The sequence below is a fragment of the Cavia porcellus genome, unplaced genomic scaffold (genome assembly GCF_034190915.1).
Source record: "Cavia porcellus strain 051 isolate PalLab524CR breed Dunkin Hartley unplaced genomic scaffold, mCavPor4.1 scaffold_6, whole genome shotgun sequence".
Taxonomy (NCBI): Eukaryota; Metazoa; Chordata; class Mammalia; order Rodentia; family Caviidae; genus Cavia; species Cavia porcellus.
Genome location: NW_026947489.1, coordinates 76,918,550 through 76,943,835, shown reverse-complemented (window position 1 = coordinate 76,943,835; position 25,286 = coordinate 76,918,550). Strand labels below are relative to the sequence as shown.

The window sequence follows — 25,286 nt, the reverse complement described above, 5'->3', positions numbered from 1 at the left end:
TCATAAAAAACAAAAAAACAAGTAAGCAACCAACCAACCAAACAAAAAGACCACCCCTCCAAAATACTCCATAAAAAATAAGTCTAGAAACGAATTTAGGGGATGTGGGAATTTAATTTTCAGTTAAGTGTGGCATTCTGAAGTTCTGGGAAAAGAATGGGCCAGTCATTAAATAATGTGGAAAAACTGTCCATCTGGAACAAAAGTTAGAATACTTCCTCATATCAAACAGCATTAACTGTAGATAAATTTATGTATTGTAACATCACATTGTATACCTTAAATATGTAAGTTTTAATTGTTAGGTATACCTTACAGCTGAAAAACTACAGATGGGTTACAGAGTTAAAAGTAAGGCACAAAACTACAAAAAAAAAAAAAAAAAAAAGTTGGAAGAACACTCAATTTTTTTTAAACTTTTCTTTTTTGCATGGGAGATTGAACCATGGGCCTTTTCACTGAGCTACATCACTAGGCCTTTATTTTGAGAAAGGATCAGATTAAGTTGCTGAATTGCCTAGGCTGGGCTCAAATTTGTGATCCTCCTGCCTCAGCCTCACAGTGTGCTAGGATTATAGGTGTGTGTCACTATACCTAGGTTATGTTCCACAGTTTTAGAGTCTTAGTGTAGAGATCATCCTAAACAATACACATAATCCACAAGATAAACATATATGCACATTATACACTATTTCCCTTGCTACCTGAGTAGGACTGGCTCCACGGCCCTCCAGATACCCAAAGATGCTTGAGACCTTTATTTTTTTGATATTGGGGATCAAACTCACGCCCTCATACTTGCCAGGCAGACGCTTGTGCTGTTGAGCTATATCCCTGGCCTCAAGACCCTTCTATAAAGTGGCCCATTATTTGCAGATAACCTGTAACATTCTCCCTTATTCTAAATCATCTCTTGACTACTTATAATAATTAGCTCAACAAAAATGCTACTCAGTTTTTGAACTGTATTATTTTGAGAATAATGACAAGGAAAGAAAAGCCTGCACATTTCAACACCTAATAGGCCAACAACATAAAACACAAACGAGACTCCAGAGGAGTCTGAAGCAGGAGGTGAAGCAGGGGCTTCCTATACATTGTGTCCTTCACAGGGACTCAGCATAAGGTTTACTGCAATTTAAGTTTTGCTTTTTGGAACTCACTGGGATTTTTTTCTTCATATTCTCCAACCAAGGTTAGGAGAATCTAGGGATGCAGAATCTATGAATAAGGAAAGCTGACTGTAAAATGAAAGACATGCTAAGTATGGCTTAAGAAAGATAAAAACAACAGATAAGGAAAAGGTAGTAACATTTATGACAAAGAATTATACATGTTAGACTTGTGAAAATCTATACCTAAGAAAAAGATGACTCACTAAAGAATAAGAAAAGGATATAAGAAATTCACAAGAGAAATACAAATGGGTTTCAGTATTAGAAAAAGAATATTATTTCACTAGTAATCAGAAGACTGAAAATTAAAGATTTTTTTTTGTCCTTAAGTTTGGGAAAGCCAAAGACTTCTACTTTGTAACATTGGTGAGGGTATGGTAAAGTAAGTTTTCACATTGTTCATGGTATATTGGTAAAATCTTTCCAGAAGGCAATTTGGTAACATCCAGTTTAAAATGCTTATAGCTACTGACACAGCACTGCCTTATTTAGAATCTATCTTAATTTCCAAATGATGTGCTAAAAAACACATATGCCAACTGTTTACTAAAGCATTGTTTATAATAGCAAAATAAAACAACAAAATATTTATTTGCCCATCGGTAGGGAAAGGATAACTAAATTGTTATGTAATTATATAGTACAAGGTTAAGAAGATGAAAGTGATGTTGAAAAATCTTAGAGAATAATGCATACAATATTATAGACAATAAAAAAAGATAAGCGTATTTATATACAAATGTATGAGAATACATAAAAAGGACTAGAAAACTTTATAACTAGACACTTCTGTGAAAGAGTGAGAAGCATAAGGGAGAAACCCATGCTTTACTTTACATTTAAGAGTTATAATAACCAACCCGAATTGTACCAAGTACGTGAAATGGCAAGTTTCAAACTGAAATCGTTATTTTATTCAAATAATATCTGAGTGCCTCCATAGTGCCAGCCACCATCCTGGTTCCTGGCACACAGACAAAAATGTCAGCCTTGAACCTGAAAGTTTGTGGATCTGCATATATATGGAGGGTTCTGATTTATACGTCATTTAGAGAATACAATCTCAGAACTTCATATCTGCTCCCAAACTACCATTTAATTTTTACTAAGTGTTTAATTTTGATATTACACTGTTCTTCATTTTTATACCGCTGATTTTTTTTTTTTTTTGTAATGGGAATAGAACTAATGCCCTTGCACTTGCCAGGCAGGTGCTGTGCCACTGAGCTATATCCCCAGCTATAATGTTATTGTTTATAGAAACACAAACAAATATACAGTCCCTGCCCTCAGAGATTGGAAGGAAATTAAGGATGAATACAAGAAAGAAAATGGTTAGGAAGCTACTGTAGTGGTCTACCTAGTGACACTAACTTGGATTAAAGAAGTAAAGAGTATTAGTGTCTTCTTGCCAATGTAAAAAACTGTCATAAATTTTGTAACTCTAACCAACAAAAATTTATTGCCTTATGGTTCTGAAAAGCAGAAGTCTGACCTGAGTCCCAGTGGCAAGTATTAGGGTTGGCAGGGATGGATTGTCATCTGGAGGTCTAGAGAACTCTTTCTTTTATCTTGGCTTTTCCAGTTTCTTGCGGCTGCCTGCAATTCTTGGTTTGTGCCTACTTTTCTTTGTTTTATTTTGTGACTTTACAGTTTAGGGTTTACTGAGCTTCTGGAATCTATAAATTGATATCTTTCAAAAGTTTAGAAAATTTGTGGTCATATATTTGAAATATTGTTTCTGTCCTGCTCTGTCTTCCTTCTATATGTTAAAACTAGTTGTGTTCCACATGTGTCATGTATTGTGTAAGTTTTTCCATTTGTCTCTTCCTGTATTTCGTTTTATTTTGCTTTTTGATTGGTCTGTACTAGTGTTATGTTTCACTGTGTTCAATTTGCACTCGGTCTTAAGACTTGAATTCCTAACTTATGAGTAGTATTTTTCAGATTGAAAATGTACGTCTGATCTTTTGTTTGGAGATCAAACTCTTAGGCCCAAGTAATCTTCCTGCCTCAGCCACCTCAGTAGTTAGCAGTATGAGCAGGTGACACTACTCTAGTTCTCAATTATTTTTTACAGATTCCAATTCACTAAAATCCATCATCTTTTTTTTTTTAATTTTTTAAAACAGTACTAGGGATTGAATTCAGGGCCATTGCACTAAGCCACATCCCCAGCCCAATTTCTAATTTTTTTTAAATTTTGCGTTATTTTGTCTTTCTGAATCAGGACTATTCTGTTTAACACGATAGTTTCCAAATCTATCCATTTTTTTTGCTAATGACAGAATTTCATTTTTCTTTGGGGTTAAAAAATACAGTATTGTGTATATCTTAGTTACTTTTCTAGTTGCTGAGACAAAATGCCTGACCCCTAAAGCTAAAGGAAGAAAGGTTTATTTAGCTCACAATTTGTAGAGGCTTCAGTTCACAGTTGGCTGGTTCCAAGGCTCGGTGGCTTGGCAGAGGGACATTGCAGAGGAGAAACAGTTCACAGATGGCAGAAGGCAGCAAGGCAGCAGTAGTGATCACAGCAGCCCACTTCCTGGCCCTTGTATTTTATCTAACATTCACAACCAATGAGGGCCTCCCCATTATCTACTCCCAGAACTATGCCAAACCATCAGATTGACTTAGTAATCACACATCCTTGACCCTCGAATCACACACTATATATCCAGCCACCTTTGAAAAGTCCCACCTATGATTGCATGAGGCTTTGGAGAAAATTGAGACACAAGCAGTGCACATCCCACATTTGTGTTACCCATTCATGTGCTGATGGGCATCTAGGCTAATTACATGTCCTGGATATTGTGAATTATGCTGCAATAGACATGGGTATGCAGGTATCCCTAAGGTATGTTGACTTTAGTGTTATAGCTAGGTCAAATGGTAGTTCTATATTTAGGGATTTTTTTTTTCTATTTTTAATTTTTTTTGAAATCTCCATACTGATTTCCATATTGGCTGTACTAATTTATATTCCCACCCTCCTCTCCTTGCCAACAATTTTTTTTTTAATTTTTATTTTGAAAGTATACAATAGAACAAGTCAGAATAAAGCCAACTAGGATCGTACAGTGAAATTGGTACAGAACTTCACAGCAGGTTACCAAGATAACAGTAATAGGTATCACAGTATATTTTGTTATCTTTATAATAGTTGTTCTTTCAATCCCGTATATCAAAATGAGATGAAATACAGAACACTATAGAACTTATCAAAACAGAACATTGAATAGAGCAGTACCATTAATCAGAAAAGAGCAAAACAATAATAAAAATATTTGCCTTCAAAGAAATGGTAGAAGGAAGTCCCCCTTATTTGCTATGGTCAACCTCCCAGGAGATGCTCAGATTTCTGGTTCCCATTTGCTAATGGGGGGGGGGGATAAGGGAAGTGGGATATTTGACTCTAGGCTATGTAGCAGTAGGTTCACTATTGCTAAGCAGGGAGGCAGAATGGTCATTTGTTTTCACAGCATCTTCAGTTCCAACATGGCGTGGATCTCAGGAGACACTGCTGGTTCTCCCCCTGGAAGGGCTGCAGTGGGCCACACTGCCGCCGCTTACCAGGGAGGGGAGGTGCTGGCTTGGCTTCGCAGAGTCCTAAGTTCCAACATGAAAGAGATTTTTTTTTTTGTCTTTTTTTTTATTGGTACCGGGGATCGAACTCATGACTGCCTGCTTGCAAGGCAGGTGCTTATGCCACTGAGCTAAATCCCCAGCCCCTTTGCCAACAATTTTTTAAAAAATTCCTGTGGAGAGTCATTTTGACTGAAGATGTTTATTTTTCAGTTTTTTGGGATAGTCTTACCGTGTAGTTGAGACTGGCCTTGAATTTACTATGTAGCCCAGGCTGCCTTTCAACTTCCAACAGTCTTCCTGCCTCAACCTCCCAGGTGCTAGAATTATAGGTGTGTGCCACCATGCTTAGTGCTTCAATAGGCTTTGATTTGCATTTTTTCAGTCCTTTTTTGTTGTTGTTTATTTTTTATCTGGAGACAAGGTCCCACTAAGTTACCCAGGCTAAGCTCCGAACCTGTGATCTTCCTGACTCAGGCTTCCACAGTGATGAGATTACAGTTGTGTGTCATCACACCCAGAACAACTGTCAGTGTGATACAACTTCAATAATGATTCTTGTTGATTTTCACATTTTTCTGTTAGTAAAGCATACTAATCTATCTTGGGGAAACTACCTATTATCCAAAATTTCATCAGCAGTTCCCTTGCCACTTTTGGAACTTTTGGAACTACATCTCCAGCCCTGCAGTTTTTTTGTGTAATACAGATGTATTAATGAGAAAAAATGAAATTATTTTTAAAGAAATGGATATTCTTTGCTTAATTAGGGTCAAAAGTCAGTGTTTTTTTTTATTGTCAAATCAACTACAAATGCTCACCTGTAAAAATCATTCTAAGGTGTAGGTCATACAAAAAACAAGCAGAGGGTGGGTTTATCTTCCAGGCTGTAGTTTGCTGAATTGTTTTACAATATAATCAGATCATATCACTCTTCTTTCAAAAACCTATTATTTAGTTTTCTATTGTTGGTCCATAAATTACTACAAATTTAACAGTTTAAAGCAATACCTAGGGCCAGGGGTTTAGCTTAGCAGCATAAGCGCCTGCCTGTCAAGCCCTAAGTTGTGAGTTCGACCTCCAGTAGCAAAAAACAAAACAAACAAACAACAACCACAAAAAAAAAAAAAAAAAACACATCGATTTATAATTCTCACAATTCTACGACTCACAAGTCCAAGTGGATTTGACTTAGGGTCTCACAAAGCCAAAGTCAAAGTGACTGCTTATGCAGGATCTGGGAAAGAATCTGCTTTGATTACAGGTCTGAGGTCCCTATTTCTTTGCTGCCATGATCTGTGCCAATTGCTTTCCTCCAGCTTCCATGCATACCCCATTACCTCTCTGACATTATCTCCTACTACTCTTCCTCTGGCTTACTGTTTATTCACACTAGCTTTCTTGCTGTTGCTTGAATCTGCCAGACACACTCCCACCTAGGATCTCTGCATGGAATATTTTTCTCTCATATATCTACTTTAACTACAGTAAGTCCAAGCCTTTGTTCCACATTCACTTTTTCAGTAAGACATAAGTGACTATACTATACTAATACCACAGCCTGTATTCTTACTCCCAGCACTAATTTTTCTAACCTGTTTTTTTTTCTACTGTACTTCTTACCTCTAACATATTATATACTTATTTGTTTTTATTGTCTATCTTTCCTTGCTAGAGTTAATTAAGCTCCTTAAAGGTAAGCATCTTTCCCTATTTTTTGTTCATGGATGTACTTTAAGCATCTAGCACAGTGGTTGACACAAAATAAGTGATCAAAAATTCACTGAATGGCTGGGCATGGTAGTGCATGTCTGTAATCCAACACTCAGAGGCTGAGGCAGAAGGATCACCACGAGTTTGAGATCAGCCTGGACTACATAGCAATACCAAAAACAAAAACAAAGGAAAGAAAAAAATTTCTGGGATTATACTAGATGACTTCTATAATCCTTCCTGAATTTGAACACTTACTTTTTTTTTTTTGTCTTTTTCCTTTTTATCGGTACCGGGGATTGAATTCACGACTTCCTGCTTGCAAGGCAGGCACTTATGCCGCTGAGCTAAATCCCCAGCCCCTTGAACACTTATTTTTTTTCCGCCTTGGTACTAGGGATTGAATCCAGGACCTCCGTACTAAGGCACACTGTAGGTCTTTTATGGGACAGTCTTGATATCGCCCCTGTTTTATAATTGAAGTTTTTATTTTTTTTGTCTTTTTTGAGACAGGGTCTCGCTATGCAGTTCAGGCTGGCCTTGAGCTCACTTTGTAGCCCACGCTGGTCTCGAATTTGCAATGATCCTCCCACCTCAGCCTCCCCAGTGCTGGGATTACAGGCGTGAGCCCCCACGACCGGCTATAATTGAAGTTTTTAAAAGTTAAAAAATCCTGTAAAAACAGCAAGAACTGATAAATGCCCCTGAATATAACCATGCCATCAAAAAGACATATTACATCAGCACAAATGACAAGAAAATGTTTTCCAAATCAAAATTTCTCTCGTTAAACCTTCCATTCACTTACCGAAGAAACAAAGAAGAATGAAGAAAGATTTCACTCAAAGTCTCTGCAGTAGAAATTGTGACCTGAGCTGACTTTGGGAGTAAAGACCATTTCTGAAGTAGGTATGATCTCCATTCATCTACAGGCAGATCCATGCTCCTTTCAACCTATGAAGTGAATAAGAAAACAGGAATTCAAATTTCTACAGAAGTATAATTCCAGAGAAAGAAATTCATCCAATCAATCATAAATAACAAAATCAGTTCCTGATGTGTTTTTCTACAGTTGTTCAAAGGTTGAAGGATGTTAGTTTAATTCATTCAACATCCTTTCATTTAGAAATACTTACTAAAAGCCTACTTTGTTCTCCAGACTATTTATGTGGTGATTATATGAAGATGAATTAGATTACTATACATAACTCCCTTAGGTCCTTCATGACCTCAATCTATTCTAGATGGTCAAGTCCTTCTGGATTTTTCCCCAGAAATTAAATTAAATATTTCTGTCTTACATAGTTCAATTTTCTGCTTCAGTACCTAACTCGTCCAGTTCAAGTCCTTATCATCTTGTCAGCGATTCTTTCCAGTGTTGTTATAACTACCCTCCCCTTCCAACCCACCTCCACACTGAGATAGACCTGTCTTCTGCCTTAAATTCATCAACGTTCCTTGCATACAAGAGAACCCAGCACAAGCTCAACTTTATTTGCTCACTTTTCTATCCTTCCTCTGCATCCCACGATAGGAAGGTATACTCATTGCTAACCCCAGCTTGTGAAATTTCATCTTTTCAGTGTTTTTGCACAGACCATTTGTCCCTCACTTGGAGTCCACCTACTAAATTCCCGCACATCTTTGACTCCGTGATTTTCCATCTGTGAGTCCACCACACGTGGGGCCCCCACGCATCTACCTTGATTTTGGGCTCCTCACGTGGAGACTCTCCGAAAGGCTGTGCTCTCCTCCGAGGGAGTAGCCCTTATTTACCGACAAGGGAAGGTGCTGGGTCAAACTCCCGGTCTCACATAGGCGGGAGGCTTGCACCGGGCTGCTGAGAGAACCAGGCCATTGCTTTGACTATATTTAGCAGCAGTGTTGTCAGGAAACACCTCTGTCCTCTGAGCTACCATTTTGTCCGGGTATGTACGCAGCAGGGAACGTTCCCGGAACTGGCCACCCGCACTCCCCGCAGCAGCTGCTCCCTACCCGGCGCGCAATTCCGCTCCGCGCCCCGCCCCAGAACCAGCCATCTCGCCACCAGGCCTCTAACCCTGACTCGAGCGAGTCACGTGAGCCGCTTGCCGCACCCTGGCCAATAGGGTGGCTCCTCGGCCCCTAGGCCCGCCTCCTCGCGGTGCGCACGTCGGGGGCGTCAGAGGAGCACACAACTCCTCCAGCCAATCACGGTACAGCCCGCTCCCCCATCTGCGCCTGTTAGTGAAGCTGGGTTTGTAGTGGAGCGAGAGCGCGGGAGTTAAGCGTTTCGGAGCCATGGCTGGCCAGCTGAGCGAAGGGGCCATTGCGGTAAGAAAACCGCAGTGGATCTGGGAGCGGCCTGGGTGGCGGTGCCCCGGGGTAGTGCAGAGTGGAGAATGGTGGGGGAGGGAGATCGCGGGGTTGTAGGGGAACAGCCAGGTTGTGGGGGTCACTCTCCCATCATCAACCCCTTTTGAGAGATACTTCTCGTCTTTTACACATACTCACATTTCTTCTACTTAAGAAAACAAAACGAAACAAACGTCCCTCCCTCTCCTGTGGCCATCTTTTTCCCTTTCCCCCGTCCACAAACTTTTCTAGTTGTCGGTTTTCAGTTATTTTCTTACCTGCATTTAGCTCTTTAGTTCTCGGCAATCAGAGTCTCCTGATCACCGTAGAAAAAAATATTGGTTGAAATTAACCAGTGGCCTTCAAGTCACTTGACAGACACTTCAGTTAGTAGCTTACCTGGATTCTCCGCAGTGTTTGACCCTGTTGATGATTGCTTTTGTTAACACTGATTTTAAGTTCTGTGGCTCAGCTTGGCGGGCCTTTCCTCTTTCTTATTTTCATACTCCTCTGTAAATTTTGTACTCTCAAAGGTTCTCCAGGCTCTGTCCCTGCAAAGCAGTTTTTGTTACCTTGTAGATGTCAGTTCACTGACTTCGTGCTGATTCGCTGCTTCTATCTACAAGATATCTTAAATGAATCCCAAAGCAAATCCGTTATTTTAAGTCTAGACTACTTGATGTCCTTAACGAATGGCCCCAGTATCTGTTTGTTACCATAGCCAGAAATTAAGGACTCATTCTTTCCACATTCTGGATGTCTGCTTCCTGACCAAGTGAAGTATAAATATCTCCGTATTGATGTTTTAAGTTCGTTTCCTTCTCTCCACGTGGGCGCCAATTCTTTTTTTTTCTAATTGTTTATTGGTACATTTTAGGTATATAGAATGGTCATATTCATCATAGGGAATTTATATCTGTACATGATATGTGTTGATTCTTTTCTTCTCCATTCCCTACCTTCCCTTTAACCTCTCGTCCCTCGTTGTTCACAAAAGCTTTGTTTCCATTTTTTCCTTCTTTTCTCATTGTTTTCCTGTTCTACCTTTCCTCCTTCCCACTCCCTAGTTCCTCTTCCCATTTGAATATTTTCTTTAACATATCTGTTAAACAGTTTGGTCCTTACTTTCACTTTCGATTTCTCATGGCAGAGAAACAATGCAGTGTTTATACATGTGTCCTATTTATTTCAGTAAGAGTATGTTCTCTAAGTGCATCCATTTACTTAAAAATGTCTCAAGTTTACCCTTCATTATGGCTGAGTGATACTCCATTGTATAAAAAACTCACATCTTTATCCATTCGTCAGTTGTGGGCATTTGGGTGGTTTCCAAGATGTAGCTATTACAAACTGCCACTGTTTCTTGCCTCACTCAATGTGCTCTCCTCCAGCCATTCCCATCACATCATATTTCCACTTGATCTCACCTTCTTCTGGCTTTTAAAAAAATTTAAATTTATAGTACAGATTCTTGCCTTCCAAAGGCCTTTTAATCTCTTGTTTTCTTCTGCCTGCTGCCTGGATTGTTCTTCATTCCTCCCTCCCTCCCTCCCTCCCTCACTGTGGCAGTGGTGGCGAGTTTTAGGTGCCTGATAAATTGCTGCTTGTATGAGTGAATAAGGCATTGGAAAGAGGAGGACAGATGAGTAGAAAAGAAAGACAACTTGAGAGAAAACCAGAAGAACAATTACCAGAGTCAAGTAAATATTTGAAGAAACTGGGAATGTATAAATGCTGAAACCTAAAAAGAGATGGCATTTTGTGGTGCTTGTTGACTTTATAGCTGTTGCCTTGTACCTTTAAGACAAATTAGGAGTGGTAACTTATTCTTTTTACAGTACTGAAAATTGAACCTAGAGTGGGCCTTCACACTTCACCTTTTTTTTTTTTTTTTTTGAGACACTCTCCCTAAGTTGGTAAATTGCCCAAATTTATGATCCTACTGCCTTAATCTTCCAGAATACTGGAATTACAAACATGCCCCACCATACCCAGCTGGTTTTCCACTTTTTTTAATGTCTACTTTTAATTTTATCAGTTATCATTACTAAAACAGAAATGACAAAAAACACTGTTCACTTTGTTTTTGCTTATAATTTTAAAATTTTTATTAGTACATATTTACAGTACATACTACATTCATGATGGGGAGATAGTACATGTACACAACATGGTCTGTATTTAAATTCCAAAACCATATTATAGTAAATGACATATTGGAAGATGTGATGAAAAAGTACCGTGAATGGTGCTGCCTAGTGCCATCTAACAGACTTGGCAGGCGAGTGAGAGCATCGCAGTGTGTCTTCAGTCACCGGAGTCACGGAGTCACAGAGTCTGGCACTGAGACTGCTGGCTCCTCCCCAAGTCAGAATGACCATGAAAGGTAAATGCTTTGAGTTGATTCAGGACAGATTCAGGACACTGAGGCAGCTAAGTCAGTGCAGCTAAAGACATTCATGAAAGGGAACTTCGCGAAGTGCTACAGCGGGTGGGAAGAGCAATGAGATAAATATGTTGGAAGTGAGGGGGATTAATTTTACTGTAAATATAAATATGTCTGAAGTGAGGGGAATTCATTTTTTAGTGTAATTTTTAAAATGTAAACACTTGCTGTATTTTGTAAATTATATTTTGGTTCCCCCCGTTCAGCATTGTCTTTAAAGTAATTGAGTTATAGAAAAGGGTAAGAAACTAAGATTTTTCAAATTTTATGTTTTATTTTACTTTTTGTGGTACTAGGGATTGAATTTAAGGCCTTGCACTCTCCCCAACCCTTTTTTGAGATCAGATCTAGCTACTAAATTGTTCAGCCTGGTCTTCAATTTGAGATCACCCTGTTACAGTTCCTAGAGCGCTGCTGGGATTACAGGCATGCACCACCATACCTGGCTAAACCTGTAGCTTTGCAGTAAGCCACAGGCCTGCCTTTTTAAATTTTTATTCTGAGACAGGTTTAAGTAAGTTGTCCAGGTGGGCTCAAACTTGTGATCCTCAAGCCTTGCCTTCCCAGAGTTCTGGGTTTACAGGTGTGTACCTCTATACTTTGGGCTTTTTTAAAATTTTGTTTTTATTTTTTGGTACCAGGAATTGAACTCACAATCTGGTGCTTCCCAAGCAGGCACTTATGCTGCTGAACTAAATCCCTGGCTTCTAATTTTATTTTTATTATTTATTTATTTTTTGTCTTTTTCGTTTTTATCAGTACCGGGGATCGAACTCATGACTGCCTGCTTGCAAGGCAGGCGCTTATGCCGCTGAGCTAAATCCCCAGCCCCCCTAATTTTATTTTTTGAGACAGGGTCTTCCTATATAATTCGGGGCTGGCCTTGAACTCAGTATGTAGGTTAGGCTGGCCTCAAACTCTCTGTGATCCTACGTCAGCTTCCCAAATGCTGCATTTATAGGCATGGGCCACCATGCTTGGCTCATAATAACATTTTAAATTAAAAAGTATAAAGTATATGCATGTGGTTTAAAAAACAAATAGAGCAGAAAGATGTTTAATGAAATTCCACCTTGCCCAGTTCTGTTCCACAGAAATAAATATTTTTTAAAAAAACATCTTCATCAAAGTTTTGTTTGTAGATGTTAAATGTACTCTATAAGTGTACAGGGAGATGAGTTTTGTAGTCATACTACCCCTATTAAGATACAGAACATCTTCATCAGCCCACATGATTTTCTCTTCATTCTTCCCTGTGCCCCACTCTTAATCCAAGGCAACCACTGTTATGGTTGTTCTGTCAGTATAGATCAGTGTTAAAACTTCATAGAAAAAGAATGAATATGGTCTTTTTTTTGGAGAAGGACTTGCTTTGTAGACCAGGCTGTCCTCAAACAGTAGGCTGGGCGCCACCAATTTTCCTGCATCAGCCTCACAAGTAGCTGGGACTACATGTGCACACCACCACCATGCTCAACTCTGATTTTTTTTCTTTTACCAGTACCGGGAATCAAACTCACGACCACACGCTTGCAAGGCAGGTGCTTATGCCGCTGAGCTAAATCCCCAGCCCCTCAGCTCTGATTTCTTTCAGGAAGACTTTTTTTTTTTTCTTTTTGAGATCTATCTATGTCATTACAGAAGTTATCACCTTTTTATTTCTGAGTAGTATTTCATTGTGTGTTATAATACAGTATGTTTATTCTTGTGAACCATTTGGACTGTTTTCAGTTTTGGCTACTGTAAATAAAGAGCTATAAACATTTCTATGTAGATCTTTACCATTAGAAATATTTGAGTATATTATATATAAACTTAATAAATAATATATCAATCAGTTACGTGTATGAAGTAACGTGGGTAATTATAAATTAGTATCTAGTGTATAAGTGCATATCCAGTGGTACAGTTGTTGGGTCATATGATAACTGAATGCTTTTTGTGTGTGTGCTGGGGATCAAACCCAAGGCCTGCACCACTGAACTATAATCCCTAGTCCATGGCTACATCTTTTGCTATATGTAAGTATTGCTTATATTTTCTCTCAGTCTGTGTCTTGCCTTTTTATTCTTTTAATATTTCTTAAAAACCAGGTGTGGTATACACTTGGGAGGCTGAGGCAGAAGATTGTTGTGAGTTAGAGGCTGGGCTACAAACTGAGCTCAAGGTCAGCCTGAACTGCATAGCAAGATCTGTCTCAGAAAGACAAAGTATATGTGTGTGTGTATATATGTATGTATATGTGCATATATATATATATATATATATATGTATATGTGTATATATATGGGGAGAAGGAGGGAGGGAGGGGGAGAGAGAGAGAGAGAGAGAGAGAACTTTAAAATTTCATCAAGAAGGGGTTGGGGATTTAACTCAGTGGCGTAAGTGCCTGCCTGGCAAGCGCAGGGTTGTGAGTTCGATCCCTGGTACCAAATAAATAAATAAATTTTGATGAGGTCTAGTTTATCAATTTTTTTTTCCTTTTTCTAAGTATGTTTTTGTATCCTAAGAGGTCTTTTTCTACTTTAAGATCACAGTCTTCTGCCCTGTGTTTTTCCAGAGGCTTTATAGTTTTAGCTTTGTTTTCAGGCTGTGAACTATTTCAGGTTTACTTTTTTATGTATGTGGTATATCTTTTTTTTCCAGTGTTCACATTCCCTCGTTCCTGCACTATTTGTGGAAGAGATTCTCTTGTTGCGTTGAGTTAGTTTTTCACCTTTGACAAAATCAGTTAAAATTACATGTGTATAGGATTTTTTCTGGAATGTCTGTTTTGTACTTTATAGATTCTAATTGTATCAGTAATACACTCTTAAAAACAGTAGTTTTATGGTAAGTCTTGAAATTTAGTAGCATAAACTCCCCAGCTTTCTTTCTTTTTCAGTATTATTTTACTGATTGTAGTGATCTGCATTTTTGTTTTCTTTTTTTAAGGTTCTCTATATTTTCATATATACATTTTAGAACCAGCTTATCCATTTCTAATAAAGCCTAAGAGGGTTTTAAAACTTTTTTATTAGTACATGTTTGCAGTATATAATGTTTATATTCCTTGTGGGGAATTGGTACATGTATATAACACATCTTAATTCCTTTTTCATCCCCTCCCCTTTTTCCCTCCCCCGTCTCTTAATCCCGTCCCCATTTGAGAAAGATCTGTTTCCCTACTTTTTATTATTTATTATTTTGCTCTTTATATTTTGGATTTCTCATGTAAGAGAAATCATGCAATATTTAAGCTTGTGTATCTGGTTTATTTCACTTATGTTCTCAAGGTACATCAATTTCCCATAAACGACTTAAATATATTTATTTATATATATTTTTTGTGCATGTGATACTGGGGATCAAACTTGCAACCTCATGCTTGCTGGGTAGGCACTTGTGCACTGAGTTAAATCCCCAGCCTGACTTATTTGTATGGCAGCATAGAACTCCATTGTGTAAATAACACATTTTCTTTATCCATTCACCTGTTGGTGGACATATAGACTGCTTCCAAGATTTAGCTATTGTGAATTGTGCTGTTATAAATGTAAGTATGCATGTATCATTGTAACGTGCAACTTTAAAAGTGTGGCCTTTCACTTTTGGGGGAAGATACAATAGCTGAGTCAAATGGAATTTCCAGTTTTAGTGTTTGGAGGAGTGTCCATACTGGTTTCCATAATGATTGTACTAGTTTATATTCCCACCAGCAATGTAGAAGGGTTCTTTTTTTCCTGCAGCCTCACCAGTTTTTGTGTTTTGATTTCTTAATGATGGTCATTCTTTCCTGGAATCTCACTGGAACACTGGAATCTCAGTGTTGTTTTAATTTGCATTTCTGTGATGGCCAGAGGTGTTGAGCATGTCTTCGTGGATTGGTCTTTTGCTCTTCCTCTGTGAAGTGTCTGTTAATTTCAGTTGTGCGTTTTTTGGAAGGTCTAATTCCTTGAATTTTTTATATATTCTAGACATTAGTTCTTTGAGGAACAATGGGCAAAAAAATTTTTCTATTCGTTAGGTTGTCTTTTTCGCTGTGCAGAAGCTTTTTAATTTAATATGATCCCATTTGTTGATTGTGTTACTTCCTGTGTAACTTGGGTTCTGTTCAAAAACTCTTGCCATACCTATGATTTCAAAAGTTTTACCAGTTTTACTTTCCAGCAGGTTATGTTTCTGTTTTACCGTTTAGTTCTTTGATTTATTTTGATTTTAATTTATTACATGATGAGAGATAAATGTCTAGATTCAGTCCTTTGCAAGTGGATAACAATTTTCTCAGCACTGTTCATTAAAGAGGCTCTTTCCTCCAGTATGTTTTTGGCTCCTTTGTTAAAGATCAAATAGTTGAATATATATGGCGTGTCTTTGTATCCTCTATCATGTTCCATTGTGTCTTATTTGTGTGTCAGTACCATGCTGTTTTTGTCACCATAGCTTCACAGTATAACTTTGAGTTCTGGGATTGTGATGCCCTCCTGCCTTGCTCTTGTTGCCCAAGATTGCTTTTGCTATTTGGAGTCTCTTCCAGTTCTGTATGAATTTTAGAATTGTTTTCTTCAGTCCACTGAAGAATGCTATTGGAATATTATTGGGATTGCATTAAATCTGTATATCAACTTTAAAAGTGTGGCCATTTTGACCATTTTGGTTCTGCCTAATCAGAAATGGGATATCTTACCATTTTCTGCTGTCTTCTTCAATTTCCTTTTTTCAGAATACTGAAGTTTTCATTGTAGAAGTCTTTCACTTCTGCCTAAAGGGTATTGATTGGTAGTGCATTTATTGATTAGTTGACATCTGACAAATATAAGGTCTTTCCAGCCATTAATGTGGCATATCTCTTAATTTGTTTAGATTTCCTTTATTTGTGTTTTGTTTTGTTTTTTGAGACAATGATCTTGCTATGTAGTTCAGGCTAGCCTTGAACTTGCTGTGTGGCTGATACTGGCCTCAAATTTGTGATAATCCTCTTGCCTCAGCTTCCTGATTGCTGGGATTACAGGCATGCACAACCATACCTGACACGCTTCCTTTAATTTCTCTCAAAAGTGTTACATAAGTTTTGTTTTGCTTTGTTTTTTCCTTTTTTGTGATACTGAGGATTGAACTCAGGGCTTCCTATCTGCAAACTGAGTGTGCTGAGATGCATCCTTGGCCCTTTTTATGTTTTATTTTGAAGCAAGGTCTTGCTGAATTGCCTAGGTTAGTTTTGAACTTGTAATCTTCCTGCCACAGCCTCCTGGGTAGCTGGGACTACAGATGTATGTTACCATGCCTGACTGGTATTTTACTTTTGATGGCATTTAAATGCCATTTTAAAAAGTTTCATTTTCCAGTTCTTACTACTGGTACATACAAACACAAGCAAATTTTGCCTGTCAACCTTGTATTCTGCTAACTCACTAAATTAACTTCCTAGTTTTTGTGCATTTCTTAGGATTTCCTCTGATGCAGCCACATCATTGGCATTTAAAGGCAGTTGCAAGTATTTCTTCCTTTTCAGGCTTGATGCTTTTGTCTTTTTCTTGCCCATTACATAGTTATGACACCTAACATCATGAATGAAAGTAGTGAGAACTAGTTTTGCCTTTTGTTCCTGATCTTAGGGGAAAATCACTGTCTTTTACCATTAAGTGCTAACTATAGATTTTTAAAAAGATGTCAGCTATCCATTTAGGCTTTCTTCCTTGCCTAGTTTGCTGAGCTTTTTATAATGAGTGCTGAATTTTGTCAAACGCTTTTTGTCTATCGATTGAGATTATAGTGTTTTTCATCTTTATTATGTTAATGTGACAGATTACATTGATTTTTGGATTTTGAGTAAACTGCTTTCTTGGTATAAATCCCACTTAGTCAGGATATTATTTTTTATGGTGCTAGACTTGTTTATTTGCTGATATTTCAATGAGGATTTTTGCACCTGGGTTCATTTATGATATAGCCTATGATTTTTCTTTTTTAGAATGCCTTGATTTTTTTTCCTCAGAGTAACCCTAACATCATAAAATGATTTGGGAAGGTTTCTCTTCTATTTTTTGAAATGATTTATGCAATAGTGAGGTGTGTGTTTCTTTAGAAGGTAGGTAGAAGTCACCAGTAAAGCCATCTCTTAAAATTACAAATTATTTCCTAATATATATGGAGCTGTCTAGATTTTCAGGCTTTTTTGTATTTGTTTTGATAGTTTATGTTTTTCTAAGGAGTTTTCCATTTTAAATTGTTTCTAATATGCCTGTATTATCTTTTTAACTTTTTTATAGGATTTACAGTGATGCTTTTGTTTTTATTCCACATACTGAAAATATGTTTTCTTGACTAGATAGGCTAAGTATTTATCAACTTGACTGATTTTTTTTAAAGAACAAGATTTTTTTTTCTATTGTTTACCCAGCTTCTATTTAATAATTGATTTTTTTTGTGTGTTCTTTTCATTTGTTTGGGTCTAATGCTTTTTCCCCCCTGGCTTTTTATAGTGGAAGTTTAGATTTTTTTGTTGTCGTTGAAGTTTAGACTATTCACATTGGATACTTTTTCTTTAATGCTAGTCATATAGCATGACTCTTGCTATATGCTGCAAATTTATGTGCTTTTGTTTTGAGATGGGATTTTGCTGTTACCCAGGATAGCCTTTTCTCCAAATACTTGTTATTACAGGTGTGTGCCACTACTACTGGCCCTTTACAATTCTATTTTATTTTAGTTTTAGTTTTTGGAGGGTTTTTTTTTTTTTTTGTCTTTTTCCTTTTTATCGGTACCGGGGATCGAACTCACAACTGCCTGCTTGGTTAGGCGCTTATGCTGCTGAACTAAATCCCCAGCCCCAGTTTTTGGAGTTTTTGAGACAGGGCCTTACTATGTAGTTCAGGCTGCCCTTGAACTCACTATGTAACCCAGCCTAGCCTAGTCCCTGTGATCTCCTGCCTCAACCTGCCTAGCATTGGTATTACAGGCCAGTGAAGCTGGACATTGTGGTGCGTGCCTGTAATCCCAACACTTGGGAAGCGGAGGTAGGAGGATTGCTGTGAGTTCAAGGCCAGCCTGTACTGCACATTGAGACCCTATCTCAAAAAATAAGCAAACAAGCAAACAAAATACAGACAGGTGCAATTATATATTTTTTTTTTTTGACAGGTGCAATTATATATTTAGCCATCCTGCAATTTTAGATAGATTCTATTTCCATTTTCATTCAGTTAATAATACTTTGGGGGAGGGCAGTTTAAGGTTCCTATAGTGTTCCTGGGATACGTATATTACTGTTCTCTCTTGGTGTATCATCCTCAAGTAGAGAGGAATGACGTTGAAACCACCATTTGTAATTAAGGATCTTTCTATTTTTCTTTTCTTTTTTTTTTTAAATTGTTATGTCCTGCATTATATTTTTATTTTCTTTTAATCCTGTCAGTTTTTTCTTCAAGTATTTTGAAAGTTTGTTGTTAGTTGCACACATTATATATATTTTCATTGGGTCCTGTTATTAAATGTCCATTTAGAACCCTGGTATTACTCTCTTTCCTGGAATCTACTTTGTCTGCTGTTAGTAATATCTTTTCCCAGTGTTTTACTTTTAACTTGTTCTTTATATTTGAGTTGTTTCTGTAGACAATAAATACTTGGCTCTCCTGACAATCTCTGCCTTATAATTAAAGTACTTAAACCAAGTTCATTTGATATGATTGGTTTTAAGTTTTTCATCTTGCTACTTTTTTCTGTTTGTTCCATTATTCTTTGTTGTTGTTTTAGGCTTACTGTCTACTTTTGAATTATTTATTTAGCTTTATGATTTGGATTATCAACACTATTAGCTGTACTCTGTGGTGATTGGTTTAGGTTAGTGCATCTTATCTTGGGCTACAATAAAAAATACTGATAACTGGGTGGCTTAAAGAGTAAACATTTACTGTTGCACATTTCTGGAGGAAAGGAAATCTAAAATTAAGGAGCCAATAGGTGTGGTTTCTGGTGTAGGTATTCTTCCTGGCTGTTAGACTGATGTCAGCGCACTGTGTGCTTAGGTGATCTCTTTGTGCTATTGGAAGGAGAGCTCTGATTTCTTCTGTGTGGACACAGATCTCATTGTGGGGTCTGCAGCTTTATGACTTTATCCTGAAGGCTCCACCTAATGCCATTACATTGGCAATTATAAAGTTTTAACTACAAATTTTGAGGGACATACACATTCAGTCCATGATTTTGGTCTTAGAATTGGGTTTGTATACTCTGAGGCATCCCCGAGGCCTACCTAAGACCTTTTGTTTTTGTGGGTTATATCTGGGATACCGTATCTATTTGAAATTATAACTAAGATTTTTAAAATATTTACTCATTTCAAATAACAGTTAGTAAGAATAGTATTTAATAGGTATGGCAGTACCTATTATGTAATCCCAGTACTTTATAGGGGCTAAGACAGGAGGATTACAAGTTTGAGCTCAACCAGGGCAACTAATGACTTAGATTTTGTCTCAAAATAAAAGAATTAAAAAGGGCTAGGGATATAGATCACTGTTCCCTGGATTCAAGCCCTTATAGTGAATAAGAAAAGCAAAAATACTGAGAAGAGTGGTATTTTGTATTTTTGTACATCTCTTTAATATGACAGCTAGATTTTCATATTGGCTCCTGCAGTCAGCTCATTGTTTTCTTTGAACTAAGTGAAGGAAATCTGGCGTCATACAGATAATTTGGTTGGAAAAAGGAGGAGTATTTTAATAGCCTTTGTCAAGCCTTTTTATTTGGCTATATGGAGGATTATATCCAGGACTTCACACATGCTGTGCAACTGTATCCTCAACCCTGACCTCTTTTTTTTTTTTTTTTTTTTTTGACACTATATCCAAATTTTATCCAGGTGTGATGGTGAACACCTGTAATCGCGGCATTCTGGGGCTGATGAAGGAAGATTGCAAATTCAAGTCTAGCCCAGGCAATTTAGCAACTTTTTCTTTCTTTAATTAATTTTTTGTACACTTTTTGATATATATAATGATCACATTTATTACAGGGAATTTGTACCTATACATAATATTTCTTTATTTTTGCCCATTTCTTTCCCCTCCCTTCAACCATTCTCCCCTTTCTTATTTACAAAAAAAGTTTCATTTTTTTCCTTCTATTCTGTTTTTGTTTTCCTTTTCCTTCACTTCTCCCTTCTCCTTGTTCCCCTACCCCTTTGAACATTTTCTTCCTACTTCCCAATATCTATGTCCATTTTGGCCCTTACTTACCTTTTTAGTTTCTCACATAACTGAAATAATCCAATATACAAACTGTGTCGGACATTGCACTTAAAAGTATGGTTGCCACGTTTGTACATGTACCAAGCTTACTCTTCATTGTGGCGTAGTAGCACTCGGTTGCATACAGAACCACATTTTCTTTATGCATTTATTGGTTAGTTGAGCATCTGTGCTGTTTCCAAGATATAGCTATTACAAGTTGTGCTGCTGTAAACATGGATATACAAATATTGCCATCGTATTTGTTTTTAACTCTTTTGGGAAGATACCTAGAAGGAATAGCTAGCTGGGTCCAATGGAACCCCTACTTTTAGTTTTTTGAGGAATCTCCATACTGACTTCCATGTTTATACTCTCACCAACAGTGGAGAATGGTTCTTTTATCCCCACAGCCTTGCCAGCATTTGTAGCTTAGCAACTTAGTAAGACTGCCTCAAAAAAAAAAAAAAAAGGACTGGGGATGTGACTCAGTGTGGCTCTGGGTTCAATCCTTAGTACAAAAAAAAAAGAAAAAGAAAAAAATGATCTTAAAGCTTCATTGGACTTATATATAGATTGATTGATTTGTGGGTCTTTTTTTTTAAACTGGGGATTAAACTCACAACTTCACCCTTGCCAGGCAAGCACTGTGCCACTGAGCTGTATGCCCAGCCTGTGTCTTGTATTTTGAGTGAATTTTTTTATCCTATGATTTGTTTTTAACATGCATTCATCATTTGGAAAATATTGGCTCATCGCATTATGCAAATTTGCCAAATGTCAATGTATTTTGTTATATCAAAAATTCATCTTTATTAATATCACCAGTGATTTAATGAGAAAAGTGTGGAAGTATTGTGATTCTGTGACGTTCAAAAGTTTTCATAAGAAAACACTATTGAAACCGGGGACATAGCTCAGTGGCATGGCACCTGTTTGGCAACCGTGAGGTCATGAGTTTGATCCTTGGTATCAAAGGAAAAAAGAAAACAATATTGACTACAAATGCTATTTATTTTCCTTGAAAACAGGCACTTTTGGGGGCTGGGGATTTAGCTCAGCGGCATAAGTACCTGCCTTGCAAGCAGGCGGTCGTGAGTTCAATCCCTGGTACCGATAAAAATGAAAAAGACAAAAAGAAAAGAAAACAGGCACTTTTATGATTCATCTAGAATGATAAATCAGGGCTTTCAAATGACTGACACTGAACCAGTTTATAACACTATTATCCTTACTTTATCCTTAATACCAAACTGTAATAGTCTACCAATTTCTAATTGTGATTTGAGTGAATGTCTTACAGGAATCTGCTTTTGTTCTTTCAGGCTATAATGCAGCAGGGGGATACATCCATAAAACCCATTCTCCAAGTCATTGTAAGTGCCTGTATATGATTTACGTCAATCAATTTTAGATGCATATAATTATAAATTATAGGTATGTCACATCAAAGCTTTTCCCTTTTTTTATTTTTAATTATGTTTAAAGTTAAACCTTTGGAGGTTCAGATTTAATATTTTGCCTCTCTGTTGTTCTCTGTAGTGAATAGATGACATATAATGCTGAACATTATTGTAACTGTCTCCTTACTTGTTTCCCTGTCCTTAGGTTTATCTTGTTCAAATATGTGTTACATATGACCTCTGGAGAGATACATTTACATGAATGCATCCATAAAATTCTCTGATTAGCTCATCATTTATTTAAGGGACTCTTGTGTTTAATAGGAATTGCAAACACCAGTAGAAGCAGAATCTAGGATCACACCTGCAGATTTTGAGACAGTAAACCTGCTGGTCTGTCTCCCACTGCTCCCAGTCATGACCTCAGGCTCTGTTTACATAGTTTGCTTCCCTCAGAATGCTGCCTCTGTGATCTTCCTCAAGTGGTGATAAATGTCTTGGCTCTGCCTCTGTAGCATTATGTACATATTTTGTTTATGTCACTTTGCTTGCCTCTTCATCCTAGTTGTATTCTCCTTCAGGGCCAAGATGTTTTTGGGTCTTGTTTTTGTTTTTTATTTTTTAAAATTTCTTTTTTTTCCCCTCCTTGAGCCAGTCTTACTGTGCCTCAGGCTAGCCTTGAAATCACTGTCCTTTGTCCTCAGGTTCCTGAGGAGCTGGGGTTGCAGGCTATACCACCACACCCAGCTTTCATCGTACCTTATGTGAGATGCCCTTTTCATATACATATATATGTATGCCATTGTTTGCAATTAATTTTAGCCAAATTTGAGTAAGGGAGAACACAGAAGATTAGCATTTTCATTTGAGTCTGGTCTGTATTGTATTTAATAATGTTATGTAGAGAGAGGTTGGTGGAAAGAATCACCAAATCCAACTTTCTTCCATTTGCGTTTATCTGGGCACACAGTTTATTGTGTCCTCAATTAATGGCAAACCTACTGTCCTGCCACTTTTGTTTACTTATCTCTGGGGGTTGGGCAGAAAACCTGGCTAATGAATCAAGTTTTCCATCCTAGAGCATCCGCCCCATTACCACAGGGAATAATCCACCCCGTTATCGACTGCTTATGAGTGACGGAATCAACACACTGTCCTGTGAGTATCTGTACTTGCTTAAATAACAGCACACACAACATTTTGATTGCCATAATATGGGGCATTCCTGAAGTCTACATCCAGACAAAATTGAAACTGGCAGAGAGCATGCTTAACAATAGAATGGATATGATGGACAGCTGCCATTTGGCGTAATTAATTTTCTCTGACTGGTGCTTTATGGTGTTTTGTCTTGATACTTATTTCCATAAGATGTTTAGTGAATGTGATGGGTTAGCTGTCCTGTATTTACTTTTTTTGAGATTTTATTTAGGTATTGGGAGCTTGAAAAGGAAGATAGGAAAAAGTTTATAGAATAGGTGTCTGCTATCTCAAGTATGAGGTGATAGATCCATAAAAGATTTCTTTGGTTTTTGTCATGAAAACTGAATAATGGAAAAAATGGTTTAGAGCCCTTTAGGAAATATATATTTTATATATATATATATATATATATATATATATATATATATATTTTTTTTTTTTTTTTTTTTTTTTTTTTTTTTTAAGATAGGCAGCACAAGTTTAACACAACACATGAAACCTTTTCATATCCAGAGTCTGATTAGTTTAAAAAGGAACATGTTTAAGTCACTATTTTTCTTTGTGATCATCTTTCATATTCTCTAAGCAGAAACACTGCAGGCTAAAGTAATCTCTGCTTTTCAGCTTTCATGTTAGCAACACAGATGAACTCTCTTGTTGAGCAAGAACAATTGGCTGCCAACTGTATTTGCCAGATTGACCGATTTATTGTTAACACTCTGAAAGATGGCAGGTATGTGTTTTGTTTTTTCTTGTATGGGTACTAATTTGTGAACAGAGAAATACATGAGATGCCAAGATTGAATTAGGAATTTTAAAAGACAGTGGTAAGTTTTCAGTTAAGAATTTTTAGCTGTTCGATTCTGAACTCAGGTAACTAAAGCATAATGCCAGAGGGAAGAAAAATACAGAAACAAATGGGAAATCTCAGGGCAGAAGATTAAAGGTGAATACATGACTCTATGTCTGGTCATTTTTAGAATCTTTTAATAGAAGCTACTTCTTATTGCAAGATGTATATTTAATTATATAATGTTGCTTTTTTTCGGAGTCTTGAATCTTCTTTAGTAAACATATTCTCGGGCAGTATACAATATGTTAAGTACCTACAAGGTAGTACACACTAGAAGAACAGTAGTCAGTAGAACTATTCTTTCCATTGCTAAATGACTTATTGTAGAGAAGAGGACTCTCCTGTGCCATTTTTCTGTTAACATTTTTTACTTTTAATTACAAAAGCAAGTATGTGAGGCATTTCTGTATTAGTAATGATCTATCAGTATGTTACATTATTAGTATATTTCCAGTTTTATATCCATTGGATATATCTTTATCTTTCTTTTAACTTTTATCCTGTTATTTATTGTTTATATTTTAAGTGTTAGATTACTTTATATTTTATGTTTATATTTTAAGTATTAGTTTATGTTGTAAGTATATATTTTATATGTTCGTATTTTAAGTATTAGATTACTTTTGTTTTATTTTCTTAGCTTTTTCAAACTCCCTCTGCTACCTTTAGTTTTAGCTCATCTGTTGGCTCTTACTTTATAAAATTCAGTCTTATTTATTTATTTTTTGAGTCACTTTCATTCCCTTTTACGTTTTATTCCAGGCTGGGTTCCTTGTGTCTTTTTCCTTTCCTTCTTTCTTTTATTTTCATACACCATTGTCTATTGCATTGTTGCTGTGTCCTTTGTTTTTATCTTGTTTGTGCTTAATATGGACAGTGCAGTCCAGACTACTTGCTCTGACCTAGTCTAGGCCAGGCACATCTGCACGCCAGTTTTCCCCTGTAGGCTCCATTTCTTCCATGCCAGACTACTGTAAGTGCCTTAAGCTGTGCTTTCCTGTGTCTGCTTTTGTGCTCTCTCGGGGATGGTTGTGGGAGAGGGTGGTGCGCTTTACTGGATTGTGGACAGACAGTCCTTGCCAGGAAACTCCAGTGTTCATTAGGAATGCAGTTCCACTCCTTTGGGCTCTGCGTTATTTCCACCCCTCAGCATGAAGACCTGCCTTGGATTCTTTGCTGCCCCTGTTGAGAGCCTGTATGTGTGTGCATCCGAGTTTACTGCTTTTCACCTTCTTAACAGTCACTTAGATTTATTCACAACAGGGCTTTAACAGTCACCTTTGTTCAGTTTTCTTTCTGTGTTCATGCTTTTATTTCTAGACTTTTAGATTGCTAGAACCAGTATTGTGGGGTCAGAGAGCAAAA

At 37.2% G+C, this 25,286-nt stretch overlaps 2 protein-coding genes across 10 annotated transcripts in view; one reads left to right on the top strand and one right to left on the bottom strand.

The window, feature by feature from the left end:
* Nucleotides 1-8,544, bottom strand: part of Smyd4 (SET and MYND domain containing 4) — a 55,832-nt gene extending 47,288 nt beyond the window's left edge. For 4 of the 7 annotated variants that reach the window (XM_003469538.5, XM_063251055.1, XM_013152240.3 and 1 more), the window contains exons 1-2: nt 8,179-8,465; nt 7,285-7,430 (exon numbers count right to left, since the gene is read on the bottom strand). In XM_003469538.5, the coding sequence (XP_003469586.2) occupies nt 7,285-7,418 (134 nt within the window). In that variant the 5' untranslated portion in view covers nt 7,419-7,430; nt 8,179-8,465. The other 3 variants (XM_063251056.1, XM_063251058.1, XM_013152236.3) reach the window with 2 other exon arrangements.
* Nucleotides 8,545-8,625: 81 nt separating this feature from the next.
* The window catches only part of Rpa1 (replication protein A1), a 62,138-nt gene continuing 45,477 nt past the window's right edge, over nt 8,626-25,286 (top strand). For 2 of the 3 annotated variants that reach the window (XM_063251060.1, XM_063251059.1), the window contains exons 1-5: nt 8,626-8,789; nt 21,788-21,838; nt 22,570-22,629; nt 22,945-23,023; nt 23,693-23,801. In XM_063251060.1, the coding sequence (XP_063107130.1) occupies nt 8,757-8,789; nt 21,788-21,838; nt 22,570-22,629; nt 22,945-23,023; nt 23,693-23,801 (332 nt within the window). In that variant the 5' untranslated portion in view covers nt 8,626-8,756. The remainder of the gene's footprint in view (nt 8,790-21,787; nt 21,839-22,569; nt 22,630-22,944; nt 23,024-23,692; nt 23,802-25,286) is intronic. The other variant, XM_003469537.5, reaches the window with a different exon arrangement.